This window comes from Mirounga leonina, unplaced genomic scaffold, assembly GCF_011800145.1.
Source record: "Mirounga leonina isolate KUSES-001 unplaced genomic scaffold, KU_Mleo_1.0 Mir_171, whole genome shotgun sequence".
NCBI classification, from domain to species: domain Eukaryota; kingdom Metazoa; phylum Chordata; class Mammalia; order Carnivora; family Phocidae; genus Mirounga; species Mirounga leonina.
The window spans coordinates 7656658-7673517 of record NW_023270436.1 but is presented as its reverse complement, the minus strand read 5'-3'; the positions used below and the strand labels follow the sequence as shown (position 1 = coordinate 7673517).

Genomic DNA, 16860 nt, shown 5'->3' with positions numbered 1-16860 from the left:
AGGCAATCCCACAAGGAGAGAAGGAAGCCACCTTACCCGTGTTCTGTCCTCGATCTCGTAGATCCGCAGCTGCATGGGCACGTTAAAGCTGTGCAGGATGTTTCCGCCAAATACCAGAGAGTCTACAGGGGTGTAGACTGCATGGATCCAACCTGGGGTGGGGAGGGCACAGAGAGGGTCAGCCACTGGCCCCTGGACCACTGGGGAGGGTTACCGACAGAAGCACGCAGAAGGGCACAAAAGGCCTAGGGGAGGACCCGGGGCCAGAATTGAGGATGCCCGGGCTGCCTGACGCAAAAGGCAAGGTTCCGGGCTGCCTGACAGGACTCAGACACACAGCCCCGATGGACTACTGCAGGTACTGACCCCTGGCTGGCTCGAGACGGTGGTGGGCAGCGGAAGGGCCTCGACAAAGGCTGCCTCGTGTTGCTGCAGGCCAGGCTGCAGCTGCCAGCAGAGGCAGGCCCTGTCCCCGTCCCATGCTGGCCAGGGAGCTGGACACTTCTCATTCAGGCTGCTCATCCATCCCTGAGCCTCTTCCCCGGCATCCCTGAGAACACCCATCTCAGGAGGCGTCACAAAGGATTGCTTGGGGCCACAGCTAACGAGTGATGCCTGCCAAAACTGCAGGACCCAGACACGTTCCTGCCTGAGGCACAGAACAGCGAAGTCATCTATAAGGACTGGAACCCAGGGCGTCGGCCTCACTTGGTCCATGAAGGCTAGACAAATCAAGCCACCCAATTCCTTCGCCAAGTAACTAACACATGTTTCCAGGGCTCAACAGACCCACATGTGCTCCCGCCTACAGGAACAGCGCTGAGCTAGGGGACAGGCAATATTATAATCCACTCCCATTTACGGATGCTGAAACCAAGGCTAAGAGAAGGTAAGTCACTTGCTGAATGAAGTCACAGCGTCTCCGTTCTGAACCCCTACGCTTCATGGCCCCTCTATCACAGGCTCAGCACACCAGGCCTGCAGGTCCCAGGAACCAGCCAGGGAGGCAAAAAGAGACATGCAGAGAGAAACAAGAGAGACAGAGGTAGGACAAAGACAGACAGAGGCAGAGAGACTCACAGGGAAAGACAGGATCGGCAGAGGAGAAAGGGGACAGACAGGGCAAACCAAACCTCAAGACCCCGAGACCCCAAGCCCAGGTGTCCACGTCTCCTCTGACCCCTCTTCTCCGAGCTGTGTGCATAAACGTGTTTGCCTGGAGGATGACTACAGAGCCCCCACCCCGACCCAAAACATGCCCGCCCTGGGTCTCAGGCAGCCACAGCTGGCCGCGGCTGCCAGGAGCAGAGGTTCGAGGCCACTGCTGCCCTCTATGGGACACTCGGGGCGCTGGTCCTGCCCTGCGGGGAGGGGAGTGGGCTGAGCTGGCGGTCCTGGGGCACAGCGGTCCTGGGGGAGGGCGGGGGGAAAAGCACCAGCGCAGAGCACACGAACGAAGGCTCTATGCAAGCTGGTTCTGCCGTTAGCTCCCCACACCGGCTATGCTGTGCAGGTGGGCTCTTGTCGTGTTACCTGGGCACCTCGTGCAGGACAAGCATGGCTGCCGCCTTGGCTTCCCCACCTGCTTCAGCCTCTCCATCTCAGCTGTGTGCCGGCTGATTTTCTCGGCGGCACGTTTTTATATTTTTGCTGGGCAGAGCTAAGCTGTCTATTACTGTTCTTATTACCACCATCAATGTGACTTAAGCAACATTTCCTAAACTGGGACCCAGGACTGCCAGGGTCAAGCAGATGCACATGGTGGGGTGAAGCCTGAATGGGGCAAAGATTCCTGGGTCTTGTTCCTATGCTCCTCACATGCCCAGCCAGGGCCCTACAGAAAGCCCTAGCCCCTCGGACCTGGGTTGGAAACTGTCCCATGGCCGACTCACCATGTGATATGGGGCACTTGACCACCCCTTCTCCTGGCCTCCATCTGCCCATGTGAAACGAGGGAGATCACGGTCTCCCTTGTGGGGAACCTGGTGAGCAAGAACTCAGTCCACGTAAGCAACTGCCACTGATATTCATGGTTGTCTCGTCCATCTTGAAGGCTTTGCAAAGAGTGGTGCCCACGTAAATCTGCATTTAAGGACTCTCCCTTCTGTCCTCTCAGGTGGAAACACAGACACACCTGACTTACACCTATTACCCTACTGGGTGAGCAAAGAGGGAAACGGAAGAGAGGTTCTGTTTCAAGTGGAGTGGCAGGGAATCTATATCCCCAGGCATTTCAAGGGGTTCTAGAAGCTTCTACCCACTCTCCTCTAGTCCCCAAGCCAGGGCCTCACAGGTGGGTCAGGCAGCCTCAAATGGATTAGTCACTGCCAAGTTCCTCCCCCTACCCTTCCTCAGATCTGCTCCATGACTTAAACACTCCCTCAGGAAGAACCAGGGAGGGGAAACAACAGTGCTCATAGGCTCCATCCATCCCCACCCTCCTGATGGTGTCTCCTTGGCTGCACCCCAGGAAGCATGAGAGAGCAGGTGTCCCAGGCTGGTGACTGGGCTGGGGAGCATGGCATCTGCCTCTTGCTTCCGGGCCAGAGTCGCCAACAACATCAAGGCAGTAACGGGCGATTCAGGCCAAGCAACAAGGGACAGATGCAATCATGGAGGGAAAGCAGGCAACCCACAAAACCTACCGACAGGTGTTCTCTGGGACCTGAGGGGCAGTGGAGCCCAGGGAGTCTCTCTTGCCCTCAACCCAGACACTCAGGATTCAGAAACGAAAGTCCCCCTTCCCCCCCACCCTGCCATCCACATTTGTCTGTCTTTGTGGCTGCTGAAGGGGTAAACCCAAAAGTCTATGGGTAAACCCCACAGAACTCGGGGGCACCTCACAAAGGGCCACGACCTGCTTCCTTCATGAACTCCCTGAGCTGGGTCAGGCCCTGGGCTGGGCAGGCCAGCTGCCAACGTGTAGCCTCTCCTCTCTAGGACCTCCTAGCTGCTACCAGGGACCCAAACTGGCAGGCCACAGGCTGCGGCAGACTCACGATGGGGAAATTTGACAAGACAATCTGAATTGCTTCCTCCTCTAGAAAAGCAGGAAGATGGGCCCACCAGGCCATTCTCCTCCAGCTTTAACTGACTTGAGACGCGTAGCAACTGTCCGGTTTCCTGGAGCCCACCCACCCTCTGCCTCCCATCCAGCCAGCTTCACTGCCACCCCTCTCCCTGGTCTGTACCCATTTTACAGGTGGATCATCTGAGGCCCAAGCCACATTACACTATTAAGTAGCTTCAGGTTACTTTTTCTCAGACTGTCCCCAGTCTAAGAAACACCTAGGGCTACCTGTGAATTTGGGGTCATGAGTGATTTTTTTTTTAAGATTGATTTATTTATTTTAGAGGCAGAGAGAACAGGGGGAGCAGGGGGAGCAGAGTGAAAAGGAGAGGAAGAGAAGCCACTGAGCCCAGAGCCCGATGTGGCACTCAATGTGGGGCTCAATCCCATGACCCAAATATCATGACCTGAGCCAAAATCAAGAGTCGGATTCTGAGCCACCCAGGTGCCCTTGGGTCATGGGTGATTCTTACTACAAAGCAAGGATGGGAAATACTTTCAGGCCAGTCCAAGCCACTGACCTCAGGGTCTTTCCTAGGTTCCTATACTGGGCTCCCCATCCTGGCTGCTACCTGGCTGGACACACATTCAGGACAGAGAGAATCTATCGTATAGCCTCCCTATGACCTTCACACTGCCAAATGGGCCCTTAAGGAAGTTTGTTAAATGAGCAAATAATTCTCCCAAAGTCATATGGCTGAGAAGGAAGACTGGATCATCAGTCTGCTGACTCCCAGGCTAATGGGGAACCAGGTCAACTCTGAAACTAGACACACCTGGGCTCTTGCCCTGCTCTGTTGCTTATTAACTGTGTGACCTTGGACTAGTTTGTTCACCTCTCTGGGCCTCAGGGACCTTCTTTATTTAAGATTTTTTTTTTTTAATTTTTTAAAGTAATCTCTACACCCACTATGGGGCTTGAACTCACGACCCCAAGATCAAGAGTCATGTGCTCTACCAACTGAGCCAGCCAGACGCCCCCACAAACCTTCTTTATTTAAAGAAAAGGCAGGGGAGAAATAAGTTTCTCCCCACATGCTTATGAAGAAGGTAAGTAATGTATGTAAAACGTTTGTTGCTCAGTAATGCGAGTTATTATTACCATTAACCATAGTTCCCCTCAGCTGGTGCAGCCAGAGGAGGAGGCTGAGCCCATCCACGTGGTCAGGGCATTGGCCACAGGCATCACATGAAGGAAAAAGATGTCACTGGGTCCATCTGACTTCCGATTCCTTGGGGATGATTTCCACCTCCAGCTTTCCATCCACCTCACGATCAGGCTGAATCTGGGTAACCTGCTAGGCACTCCGGAACCTGACTGTGTGCCCTGGTGAGGCCATTGTATTCCCACTGCCTCGGCCACCTTCAAGTCTTCCTCTTCCAGGCAGCTTTCCCAGACCACCCAAGAATGAGGCCTGAGAACCACCACCCCTACAGCACACCATGACCCAGCCCCTTCATCCCAGAAACAAGAAGAAAGAGTTAAACCACATCTTGCAAAGACACGGGAACATTTAAAACCCTCCCAACCTGGCAGCCTCCCGGGTAGCCTTCAGAGTTGAAGACCTGCTGAATGACCCCCAGGGAGACGTGAGGCCAGCATGAGACAGGAGGATACGTGTCTAAGGTCGCACGGTGGGGACAAAAATCCATGTCAGAAGTGAGAATTGCCAAAATTAGATGCTCTACTCCTGATACAGGAAAAACCCACATGCAGAGAGGCCTTGTTGCCCAAGGCTGGCTCTCCATTCTGCACCCAAAGCCACACTCCCAACTCCCCCGACCCTCAGCTGTGTGTTTGCCCACAGCTTAGCGGTGTGGACGACGGAAAGAATCCCCAGGTGCCCAACTACTTCTGTAACTGCAAAATTCTGGTCCTTCAGTTTTCACTGGTTGGCAACAAAATGAGAAAAATGACGATGACACAGACTGTCATAAACTCAAAACTATCAAATTTAAAGAACTGTCCTTGGGCGCCTGGGTGGCTCAGATGGTTAAGCGTCTGCCTTTGGCTCAGGTCATGATCCCGGAGTCCTGGGATCGAGTCCCACATCGGGCTCCCGGCTCGGCGGGGAGCCTGCTTTTCCCTCTGACCCTATCCCCTCTCATGCTGTTTCTCTCTCTCAAGTAAATAAATAAATAAAATCTTCAAAAAAAAAAAAAAAAAAGAACTGTCCTTTATTCCGAAATTACAGATTTCCAACTTTTTTTAGTGTCAGGATCATCTTCCATTTGTGAAAATCAGCAATAGTAGATGCCAGGTTGTTGTTGTTGTTGTTGTTTTAATTAACGCCTATCTTTAGCAAAACTACAAATTTGTAACTACAAGCTCCGAACTTTTTAAATTTCATTGGTCCCTGCAGAAATCAAGGCTTGGGAACCACATATACCCCCTGCCTCTGAGAAGGTGACAAATTCTAACTGTCCTTTTTTCACTTCCGAACATCCTGGTGTCTCACTCACAACCCTCAGGGCCAGGAGTCTTTACTGGGGTCTAACTGCTAGCTGCAGTTCAAATCCTCCTCTTGCCTTCCACAGACAGTCACACCCCTGCTGGGGCTCAGATGCCACTTCTCAAGGCTTTTTACAACTTGCTAAGTCACCAAAATGAACACCCCTCCCATCCCAGACTGAGGGGAAGCAATGAGCCACCTCCCAGCTCTGCAAAAGGCCCTGAGAAAAGAAGATCTGTCCTCCCAGGGAGGTTAGGAGGCCAGCACTCAGTGGGACCAGGCTGGGAGGGACCTGGAGGGTTCCACAGTTCAGCCCCACCCCACTCCCATTGGAGATGGGATAGCTGAGGTACAGAGAAGGGAAGAGACCAGCCCAAGGTCACAACGAGAGTCAGCAGCAAGGTCAAGAGCATTATAGAGTTCCCTTGCATCCACCATGGCCAATCCTCCAACACCTAAAGAGTGGCTTGAACACCCTTGAGAGGTCTCTGTGCCACATCTGCCAAGGTATGTACCATAAACTCTGTCCACAGACTGTAACCCATTCCTGTCCCAAGAGGGGTCCCTCCCCTCCCCAAGTCTGAGGATGGACCTGGGGCCATGGTAACAAAGTCACCCCCACTAAACCCTGCCACTTCCAAATCCCCAATTTCCCTAATAGTGAAAATCTCTACTTTCCACCCAACTTTCTAGAAGAGCCCAAGTGTGCAGGCCCCATCCCCTCGGTGGGAGATGCCACCATCACAGCCCCCTCTTCATCTGACACTACTGCTCCATGTCCAGACCCAAGGCCAGCTTCCAACCCAACTCCCAGAAACCTAAGTGTGACCAACTTCTCCATCCAATGGATCTTAGTTTCTTCAAAGGATACTCCTAAGGTTCAAAGGATACTCCTTAGTTTCTTCAAAGGATACTGCCCACTCAGTGGCAAATTCCCTGCAAGCTCCTTAGCACAGCCATATACATAGCCTCTACTTATATACACCCAGTGACAGGGAGCTCACTACCTAGCAGAGCAAGTCATTCCAACACCACTTGGCTGTACCTCTTCTTCCAGGAGACAATCTTTCTTTTCTTTTATTTTAAAGATTTTATTTATTTGAGAGAGAGAGAATGAGAGACAGAAGAGCATGAGAGGGAGGAGGGTCAGAGGGAGAAGCAGACTCCCTGCCAAGCAGGGAGCCCGATGTGGGACTCGATCCCGGGACTCCAGGATCATGACCTGAGCCGAAGGCAGTCGCTTAACCGACTGAGCCACCCAGGCGCCCCAGGAGACAATCTTTCAACTAAGCTGACTGACTGCTGATCCGATACACCTTTACTTCCCTGGGTAAAACCACCCAATTCCTCCTCCAAATTCATCTCACCTGATGTGACATCCAGACTCTTATCTCCAGGACGACTTACTTACTCTCCAAAGTATAGTGACCAAAAGGAGCACAACTTCCTATATGTGACCTGACCCCCTTATTTTATACAGTGGGACTGTCACCTCCCTCATCCTGGATAAAATGTTACCATTAATGCAGCCAAAGACTGCACTCCCTGACCCCTAGAGCATCTGTCAAACTCACTGGCGCCTCAGGCTGTAACCGCCCAAAAGCCCTCAGTCCATCACCAAAGAGCTGTAGGCATGTAGGTCTCAGCTCACTCAGTCCTCAGTTCCCAGGGTGGCCTGGGAAGTCTCACTCCCATTTTACAGACACGAACACTGAGGCACAGAGAGCTTAACTCACTCCTGTGAAATCATAAGCACCAGAGGTGAAATTCAAACTAAGGCCGTGCTGACTCCGGGGCCGGCGCTCTTAATTACTGCCCTCTACTCTACTTGCAGCCTTAATTTCTTTTTCTCTTTTCTTCTTCTTCTTCTTTTTTTTTGGCGGGGGGGGGGGGTGGAGTCCAAGTGCAAGAGCTGACATTGACCTTGACTATATTTCACTTTGTTCTGCAGGAAGGAGGCAGCCACATGGGGTCCTTCCCCAAAGCTACATTCCCCTCTGCCCATTCCCTAGGCTTTCAGACACCCCTGTAAGACCCCCCACCCTGGGGTCCGCCCTTGCCCAGAACCTGCGTGGGACTGCCATTACCATACGCTGCTTCCTTGGGTAAAACAACCCAATTCCTCCTTCAAGGGGGCGAACCCAGCCGCCTCCCCACAGTACCACTGTCATCCCCTCACACAGAAATCTCCACAGGACGTCCTGAGGGAAGCCATTTGCGCTTCCCCTGAGGGAGGGTGCTAGGCTTTTTCCCCAAGAGTGAATTCTAGCCCACAGGCAGGGAGACACAGGTTAGATGCGAGAGGGACAGGAGGCTGCTTCTTCCTGCAGCCCGAGGCCTGCCTCTCTCAGGGACTGCCAATGGCCATGCGGCCCACAGAACCCCGTCACTGGGCCCAAAACCCTGGCTGAGGCTAGAGTCTTCTCCCAGGGCTGGGAGAGGTGGGGCCAAGGGAGAGCCCGGCGCCAGCCTTGCCGGAACCTACCGGAAGGGATGAAAAACGTGTAGCCCTGTTTCAGCTCAATTCTTTGGCATCGCTCCACGCGGTCTCCCAGAAAGATGTCACTTTGTTTGCCTGACAGCACCCACTCCTCGTACAGTGCCAAGTTGTGCAGGGTTGGAGGAATCAGCCAAAAGATCTTGGGAGGAAAAGGAGGCAATCAGCTGAAGATCCGGGCCAAAGTCCTGGATTCCTTCCAGGCTGTGCCACAACCCAAGGAGACAGCCCCACCTGCCCGGGAGCGGGGAGGACAGGGGACCGCCTCCAGACCCCAGGTCCAAAGGGTCTCTGGGGTGGCAGGGAGGCTCTGCCGCCCTTCTGGGACACCCCTTGCCTGCCTTTAGGGAATCTCCATTCCCACTGAAACACCAGGGTGGATAGAGTTCCTGGACTGGGTGGAACATTCTTTCTCCTGGGCCACAGGCTTGCTGGGGAGGTAAGGGAAGGAGAGGAAGGGGATTTCCTAAGTTGTACGATAAAACGGTCCAATAAATAAACCCAGCCTGCGCTCACTCTGGAGAGGGAGGAAAAACATCTGGAACCAAGCAGGATGACTTCCTACCCAGAATTCCTTCCAACACGTTTGGTTCAAACAAACGCACACACAGACGCAGACGAGCAGGGCGATGCGCGACCGCTCGAGGAGCACCCACATCCGTGTGGGGCGCACGCGGAAGCAAACACGGCAGCAGCATCCCGAACGCACGCACCACCTCCTCTCTCTGGGTGACGTCTGTCCCTCAGATAAAATGTTCTTGGAGGCAAGTGGTGCCGGCAACTAGACTTTTACGTTAAACGGTCTCAGTGCTGGGACAGCGGGCAAAGTGAATGCCGGGAGTTCTTGGCAACCAAGGCTGGAGCTCTGATCTGGCCTGAGGTGCAGAGAACACTGGACTGGGTGAGCAGGTGCGAACAGATAACCAGATGTGATGGGGAAGAGCTGACCTGGATCCTTCCCTCCAGATGACAGAGAGTGGGGAGGTGGCCCTGAAAGTGCTCACAGGGCGGGAGCTGGCTGGGCGCGGGGCAGGGAGGACAGGCGGGAGGGCGAGCGAGTCCCTCCATTAAGAAACAGCCAGGACAAGGGGCACCTGGGTGGCTCAGTTGTTAAGAAACAGCCAGGACTCGGCTCAACTCACCTTCCCACCCCGGAAAACATGGTACCAAACGGAAGTGCCTCCGAAGTCGATGTGGAAGTCAGTGAAACAGCCTTTCACGCTCATCAGACAATACCTGTGGCATAGAAGCAGGGGAGAAGGAAAAAGAACAAAAAAAAAATATCGTTCAGTGCCTGAATCACAGGAGGTGGGCCAACAGCCTCAGAGGTGCCTGACCTGCTGCCCTTTTAGAAATGCTAACACTGGGGAATTTTCTTTTCTTTTCTTTTCTTTTCAAACCCAATTCTAATCGGAGTTCCCCCTGGGGGAAGCCCCTGTGATCAGATGACGAATCTCAAGCATTGGCCACCTGCTCCCAAGGCTGGGGGAGGCATCTGGGTTTTCAGGTCCCCAGGAGAGAGCTGGCAACCCACAGTCCACTTGGTTCCTTCCTCACAGACGGCTTCTGCTCTTGCCCCACCCCCACTCCCACCCCAGGGAGGACAGGCTTCCTTTCTGCTCCCTCCCAGCGCCTGTCCCTGCAGTTCTCCCAAGATGCCAGTCCCCTCTGCAGCAGCTGGGCCCCTGGAATTCCACTGTAAGCCACCTGCAAAGCTTGCCAATTACCACTCCCCATTCATCTCTTCATTCGCTCAACAAGCGTTTACGGAGAGCCAACCGACGGTCCAGCCCGGAGCTAGGCAGGCACTTAGAGAAATGTGTCAGAATGCATCAGCCCCCTGCCCTTCAGGATGGGACGTTCTTAACGGAGCAGTGCACAGGAAAAGTGAAACAGCAAGACAAACTGCCACTAACTGAGAAGTGAGCAATGCAGCTCCAAGTACAGGGGTACCAGCCACAAAAGATCACCGTGTAGGATTCCACGGATATGGAATGGCCCGAGTAGGCAAACCTACACAGACAGAGATAGATGAGGGGCGGCCTGAGGGTGGGGGTGGGGGGCAGGGATGTGGAGTGACTGCTAATGGGGACAGGGTTTCATTTTGGGGTGATAAAAATGTTCTGAATTTGACTGTGAATGCACAACTCTGTAAACATACAGAACCACTGAATTGTACACTTTAAATGAATGAATGGTATGCGAATTCCATCTCCATATAACTGCTAAAAAAAAAAGTAAAGGGATTAAGAGGGAATGCTGGGGGTGGGGTGGTGAACAGGCAGAGGGGAGAACCTGGGCCTCAAAGGCTTGGGGGGAGGAGGTGCATTCAGGAGAAGGAAGCCACCAGCAGCCCCCCTTCTGAGCTCTCGCAGCAGTCAGATAACCCACCCTTCCCTACAGGAACTCACCAGTCTCCTCCCTCCTCCCTTGACATGCTGCCGTCCTAGGGGTGGGCAGAGCTTAAGGGGGGCGGGGGGGGGGGTGCCCGATAGAGCAGGCTTCCAAGTCCAGGCCTGGCAGACAGCGATGCCAGGGCCCCCTCTTTCCCTCCCACCTCTTCCCACAAGAGCCACCGGCAGCACGGATGGGGCAGCCTCCCCACGGCTCATGCTCATGCACCTTGGCACCTCCAGAGGCCCACGCACACATGCTTACCCCACTGACCTCTTTTCCCCGCTGCACTTTGCTTTTCCATGGTTTGGGGAAGAGGGGAGGAATGGGGCAGGGACAGACAGGGAGGAGCCAGCAGCAAGCCCCAGTGGAGATAACGGGGGGCGTGGGGCTGAGCTGGTTAGGAGGCTGGTGGGCTCCAGGTGCCCCCTCCCTCTAGCTGCCTTTTGCACCTCACATTCAGGTGGACCCGGGGCTCGGCAGTATGCAGGCAGCGTGCCCCGCGTCCCTCCTCCGGATAGGCTGGAAGGAGCCTTAACCATGTGTCTGCAGGAGGCTGACAAATCAGAAGGCCTTCCCCCACATCAGAGCCCCGCTGCCTAGCAACCCCATCGGAGGGGTGTAGTTGACAGCACAGGACGCAGCCCTGTCACGAAGACAGGCGCGGGCTGCGGGGCTGACGCTGGGGTTGTTAAAGTCCCAGCTCGGGCTCGGGCTCTGCACCCTCCCGCCTCCGCCCCGCACGCCCAGCCAGGTCCCTACTCTGAAGACCCGAGTGACCCTCTTCTCTAGAAGGAACAGGGGTGAGGAGTGGGGGTGAAGCCCTGACCCACCCCACCCCCACGGACCACACCGGCCTCCTGTGGAAGCACCACTTCAAAATATTAGTCCTCATTTTTCCTAAATCCACCTCTTCGTCTGGATTTTTTTTTTCTTTTCTTTTTTTAATCTAACCTTGGTTTCCACCCCCTTCAGGCCTCAGCAGAAAACAGCCTAGAGAAAACAGTTTAAGTGTTTGTGGGGTGGAGCGAGGAGATGTGCTTCCTTCAGTCTGCAGCTGGGTAACCACCCAGGTGCCCGCAGCGGAGAGGAGAGGAGCTTGGTTCTTGGGCACCAGGCCCCAGGCTGGCCTGGCCACACTGGTCACCACCCCCCAACCTCCTGCCCCCAGCCCCAACCTCCCCAGGACGGGTGGACGTGATCCTAGGAGCTGCGGCAGCTATGTGCAAGGAAAGTTCTCCAAGTTGTGCTTGCGTCTGATCTGCCCTCCCAGTCACCCTCCAGCATCCTCTGAGGCCCTTCGGAGCTTGGGGGCGCCACTTCCAGCCCCGCCTCTGCTAGAGAGGCCCCTCCTCCCATGTCCCTCATTTCCTGGCCGCCAGGCCCGGCCGCCCCTCCCGCCGGGCAATTGCATGCGTCGGGGCGGCCAGGATGGCTGTGACAGGGCGGCTTTGTCCGGGCCCCTGCAGCCGCCACCCCCGCCCTCCCGCCCGCCCCGCGCTCATTCCGGGTCTCCCCCCTCACTCCTGCTCCCGCTCGCTCTGGCGTGACGCCTTTGCACTGACCTCTACAGCTTCCTCTTCCAAAGCACACCGCAGTCACATGGGCACCCCGGCTCGGTGCCACGGCCGCTAAGCTCTCCCCACCGGCCAGCCAGCCTGGCTTCCGCCTCGGCTGCCCCTTGCCCGGAAAGCCGCGCCCCTCGACACCCCCCACCCACCGCCCGGTGACTTCCGTGCAGGAGTGCACCCTCCAAGTTGGGGGATGAGAATCAGGAGCCCCCGAACTAAGCCTTTGGGGGGTTCCCGCCTCCCAAGGCCCGGGCTGGCTGGGGAGGAGCGTGGTAGGAGGGGGCGCTGCACCTGCAGCACCAACTTTGGGGCGCTGCCTGGGATCTGGGGAAGCGGGGCGACCCCACCCCTCCCTTTTCCCTCCAACTTAGGGAAACTCCCCCCGGCAGCTCAGGCAGCATCCCCTGGGGCAAAGGTCTTGGCGGGAGGGTAACCTGGGGAGGGCTGGCACCCGGTGACGGGGCTGAAGGCACCGAGCGCGCGCGCACACACACTATACACACTTACACGCAGCCCCGGGAGACACAAAGAGCTGCTCGGCGACGCCGGCTGCGCAGCCCGAGGGCGGGAGGCGACCCACACCCCGCCCGGGCGCGCCCCGTAGGAGCGGGGGCTGCCGGGCAGCCCCGGGCCCGCGGGGCGCAGCGCAGGGACAACCGCCCGGCCCCGCCCGGCGCGCCCGCGGTTACCCTCGGCGGCGGCGGCGGCGGCGGCGCGGCTCCCGGGCGTCCCCTTCGGCAGCGCAGGATCGACGCGCGCCCAGCCCCGGCGACCGGAGCCGAGCCCCCTCCACGGCGCTGCCAGGCCCCGGCCGAGGACCCTGCAGCCCTCTCTCTCTTCCTTCCTTCCTCGGGGAGCCAGGCGCAGCCTGCGCTCATCCCCGCGCTGAAACTGAACACCCGCGCGGCGCGGCGGCCGCCAGGAAGGAGGAGGGAGGCCGCGGCGGCGACAGGGAAGCTTGCCGGCCAGCGCCAGGGGACGCCGCCGCCGCCCACGGCCGCCCCCTCGCCCCGGCTGGGTGGGGGCACGAGGGCAGCTCTACAGGCGGACGCTCAGGAACACCCGCGCCCCCGTTTTCGGGGAGTGTGGGCGCCGTCCTGCTACTGGAGGTGACGGCCCAGCAAAGCCACCGTCCTTTAATGTGTCCATCGGGGCACGGCTAGGGTTTGGAGGGAGTGTCAGATCCCAGGTATGGCAGCTCGGAGACAAGGGATGCTGCTCTGGCCCTAATACAGACTATCTGTGTGACCTTGGGCAACCTACTTCCCCTCCTTGAGCCGGTTTTCTCATCCTGATGGCAGGGAGGTGACCTGAAGTTCAACTCTGCATTCTCAGATGCTCCTTCGCTGCCCCTTCCCCTACCTGCCCCCTTACTAGCTGTGCAACCCTACATCATAGAATTACTGTGGGAGTTCACTGAGATACATACATGTTAACACAGTACCTGGAACTATGAGACTGTGTTTAATCCAATTTTCACAACCCCCTGAGGTCACTTCCCAGGATTGTCCCCGTTTTACAGATGAGAAAGCAGAGGCTCGGAGGTCGTGACTCACCCAGTTCACTACTTTAGTCAGTGATGGTGCTTACCCAAGCAGCCTGGCTTAGAGTTTCTCAGCCGTTCTTCCAGGTCTACCTGGCAAATCCCAAGACTCTCAGAGAAGCAATGTCTGCAGGTTGCAGCCAAACTCAACCTCCGACTTCCGGGGGCAGGAGATGGTCCAGCTCAAATCAGAAGTCCCACCCTCCAGGGCATGCTCACCAGGGCCACAGCCCTCCTCCCATTCTGTCCCCACACCCTTCCCCTAAACCGCAAGGGGGCAGGAGGCAGTGGTATAGCCTCTGTAGGGGCAGAGATCAGGCTTCTCCATTCTTTGCCAAACCCCATCCACTGGGGCTATCCACCAATATTAACTAATAGGTTCTAATTATCAAGTGCTAATAATAATAGCTGTTTCTATGCATGATATCATTTCACCTTTAAAACAACACTATAATCCCCATTTTAGGGAAGTGAACATTGAAGCCATTTCAAAGTGGTCAGTGCCCTGGGTCAGAGTGCTGCTTCCCCGTGTCATTTATAGGACGGCCCCATTAATACCTCTCTAACGACCTGCTATGAGATTACACTGTGAACTTTTTGGAACTGGCTGATTTTTTTCACTGTATATAAGTTCTGCCTATTTACAAGAAAAAATTATAATTACAGAAACATCTCCCATCTTGGATTTGAGCACCAGTCATTTGGTGGGTGTTCCTGAGCAAAGTTTTTTAAGCATTTTTTTTTTGGAGAGTGGGAGGGGCAGAGGGAGAGAGGGAATCCCAAGCAGGCTCCATGCCCAGCACTGAGCCAATGCAAGGCTCGATCTCACGACCCTGAGATCATGACCTGAGCTGAAATCAATAGTCGGATGCTTAACTGACTGAGCCACCCAGGTGCCCCTTGAGCAAGGTTCCTGACACACAAAATATAGATGGAGTTAAATGAGCTAAGAGAAGGCCCTGACAGCTGGACCGGGCTGTCCACATGGGAAAATTATTACTTTTTTGGTCACAAATGCCTCAGCTCCAGCCCCAGCAGGGATCAGATTCAGCTGTGTAAAGTATAGCACCCAGCCATACAGCCCTATAATTATTCGGATCAACTGTGTGACATTGGATGAAATCCTTCCCCCTCCTGGAACTCAGCATCCCCATTTGGTGAGCTAGTCAGGGGCCTCTAACTGGTGGCCCTCGGGGGTCAAACCAGGCCCTAGATGTGCTTGGTTCGGCCAGCACTGGGTTGTTTTTTTTCTTTTTTTTCTTTTTTTAAAAGAAGAATTTTTTAAATTATCCACAGCCACAACAGCCCTTGCTGTCTTACGCTCAACTGCTACACCTGTTACCCGCATTGACTGCAGTTTCCTTGTCTGTAAAATGAGGATAGTAACACCTACTTCCAAGACTGCTGAGATGTGTGTGTTAGGTGTCTAGCCCAGTGTCTGTCTATACACGGCAGCACAGAAAAGACTGGGTTTCTTTGTTCCTCTTGTAAAGGTAGAGAGGTAGAGAGGAAAAGCCAGGAATCCAGAGGCCTGGGGTGTGCTGCCTGGCCCACAGCATCGTCCCTGTGTGACGTCAGCAGCTTCTCTAGGTCTGTGTCCCAATGTGATATATCACACAGGCATGATCATTTCTAGCACCAGCAAACATGGTTGGGGAGAGCTGAAAGTAAGTAAGTGTTGTCAAGATAAAAGCCCAATGCAGGGGCGCCTGGATGGCTCAGTCGGTTAAGCGTCTGCCTTTGGCTCAGGTCATGATCCCAGGGTCCTGGGATTGAGCCCCTCATAGGGCTCCGAGCTCGGCGGGGAGCCTGCTTCTCCCTCTCCCTCTGCCCCTTTCCTCCCCACCACTTGTGTTCTCCCTCTCTCAAAAAAAAAAAAAAAAAAAAAAGCCCAATGCAAATGTGAGGAAGAATAGACTGAAAAGCCAATGGCACTTGGAGACCTTGTGTCTACATGAGGCCACACAGACAAGCATCCCACCCACATCTCACATCCACTATAAGACTCCATTTCCCTACAGCATGGTTGGGAGGTGGGGGAGGGATGACAGGATCCCCACTCTGTAGAAGGGGAAACTGAGTCCCTAAGAGGAGATGAAAGACTTCCCATGGCCACCAGAGACCGCCCGGGGCAGCCTTGAAACTTGCTCATCCCAGCACCCATTTTCATCCTGTCTGGGTTTCAGCTTTGCACCCCCCAATTTTTTCCCAGTTCTTCCTGCCACCCCCAGAAAGTACAGGGAGAAAAATGCAGTTGACTCCCAATTATCTGGGGGCCAAACATAGGCTTTATGCCTTCCTTTCCCTGCCTGTCAGTTCACAGCTTGTCTCCATTAAGCCGCAAGCCTCATTTCTGCAAGCAACACGTGAGGACAGAAAAGACTTGCTAATTTCCTTCTGGAATGCATTATAATACCCAGCGTGCTAAGTGAGAAAGGTATGCCCATGTCATAGACCTAGGAGATTATGGAGGCTTTAAAACATGTCCATGGAAGCCTTTGAGACTCCCCTCCTTTCAGAGATAAAGCCAAACTCCCCTCCTCTTGAGTGTGCACTGAACCAAGTGCCTCACTTTTAATTAAAAGAATATGGCAAAGGAAACAGCATGTGACTTTCAAAACTGGGTCATCATAGGCACTGTGGCTTCTCCCTTGCTCTCTCTCTAACCATTTGCGGGGTGGGGGAGCGGGGAGAACCAGCTGCCATGCCACAAGGACATTCAAGCAACCCTATGCAGAGGCCTACGTAGTGAAGAACAGAGAGCACACCATCTTGGAAGTGGGCCCTCCAGCCCCAGTCAAACTTTCATGTAACTGCAGCCCAGGCCTAAGTCTTGAGACAAGCTTCTGAGCGACTCTGAGCCAGAAGTAGCCAGGTAAGCCACTCCCAGATTCCTGACCTACAGAAACTGGGAGGCAATTTTGTTGCTGTAAGCTGCCAAGGTTTCGTTTTTTGTTTTTCTTTTAAGCTATAAAGTTTTAGGGTAATGTTATGCATCAATAAACAACTAATACAGGAGTACTCCCAAATAGTTGTCACTGTTTATCCGATTATAAGGAATTTTCCAAGACAAATAATTCTGGACAGCCAAAACATTCCTGCAGGATAGAGATGGAGAGAAGGCAACAGCAGAAGTGCCCTTCTAACAGAGAAGGGCAGCTGATATTCATTCTCTTTTCCCTTTATCTTGAGTCAGCCTCTTTTTCCTTTATCTTGCTTTTTTTTTTTTTTTTAAGTAATCTCTACACCCAACACGGGGCTCAAACTCACAACCCCAAGATCAAGAGTTGCATGTTTCCCCAACTGAGTCAGCCAGGCGCCGCCCCCCTCTA

General features: G+C 54.7%; 1 protein-coding gene across 7 annotated transcripts in view; it reads right to left on the bottom strand.

Annotated features, from left to right (window-relative positions):
* KDM2B (lysine demethylase 2B) overlaps positions 1-16860 on the bottom strand; it is a 118049-nt gene that overhangs the window by 68282 nt on the left and 32907 nt on the right. For 6 of the 7 annotated variants that reach the window (XM_035016957.1, XM_035016958.1, XM_035016961.1 and 3 more), the window contains exons 7-9: positions 9163-9256; positions 8009-8162; positions 37-152 (exon numbers count right to left, since the gene is read on the bottom strand). In XM_035016957.1, coding sequence (XP_034872848.1) covers positions 37-152; positions 8009-8162; positions 9163-9256 — 364 coding nt within the window. Of the gene's footprint in view, positions 1-36; positions 153-8008; positions 8163-9162; positions 9257-12674; positions 12875-16860 lie in introns of those variants that run through there. The other variant, XM_035016960.1, reaches the window with a different exon arrangement.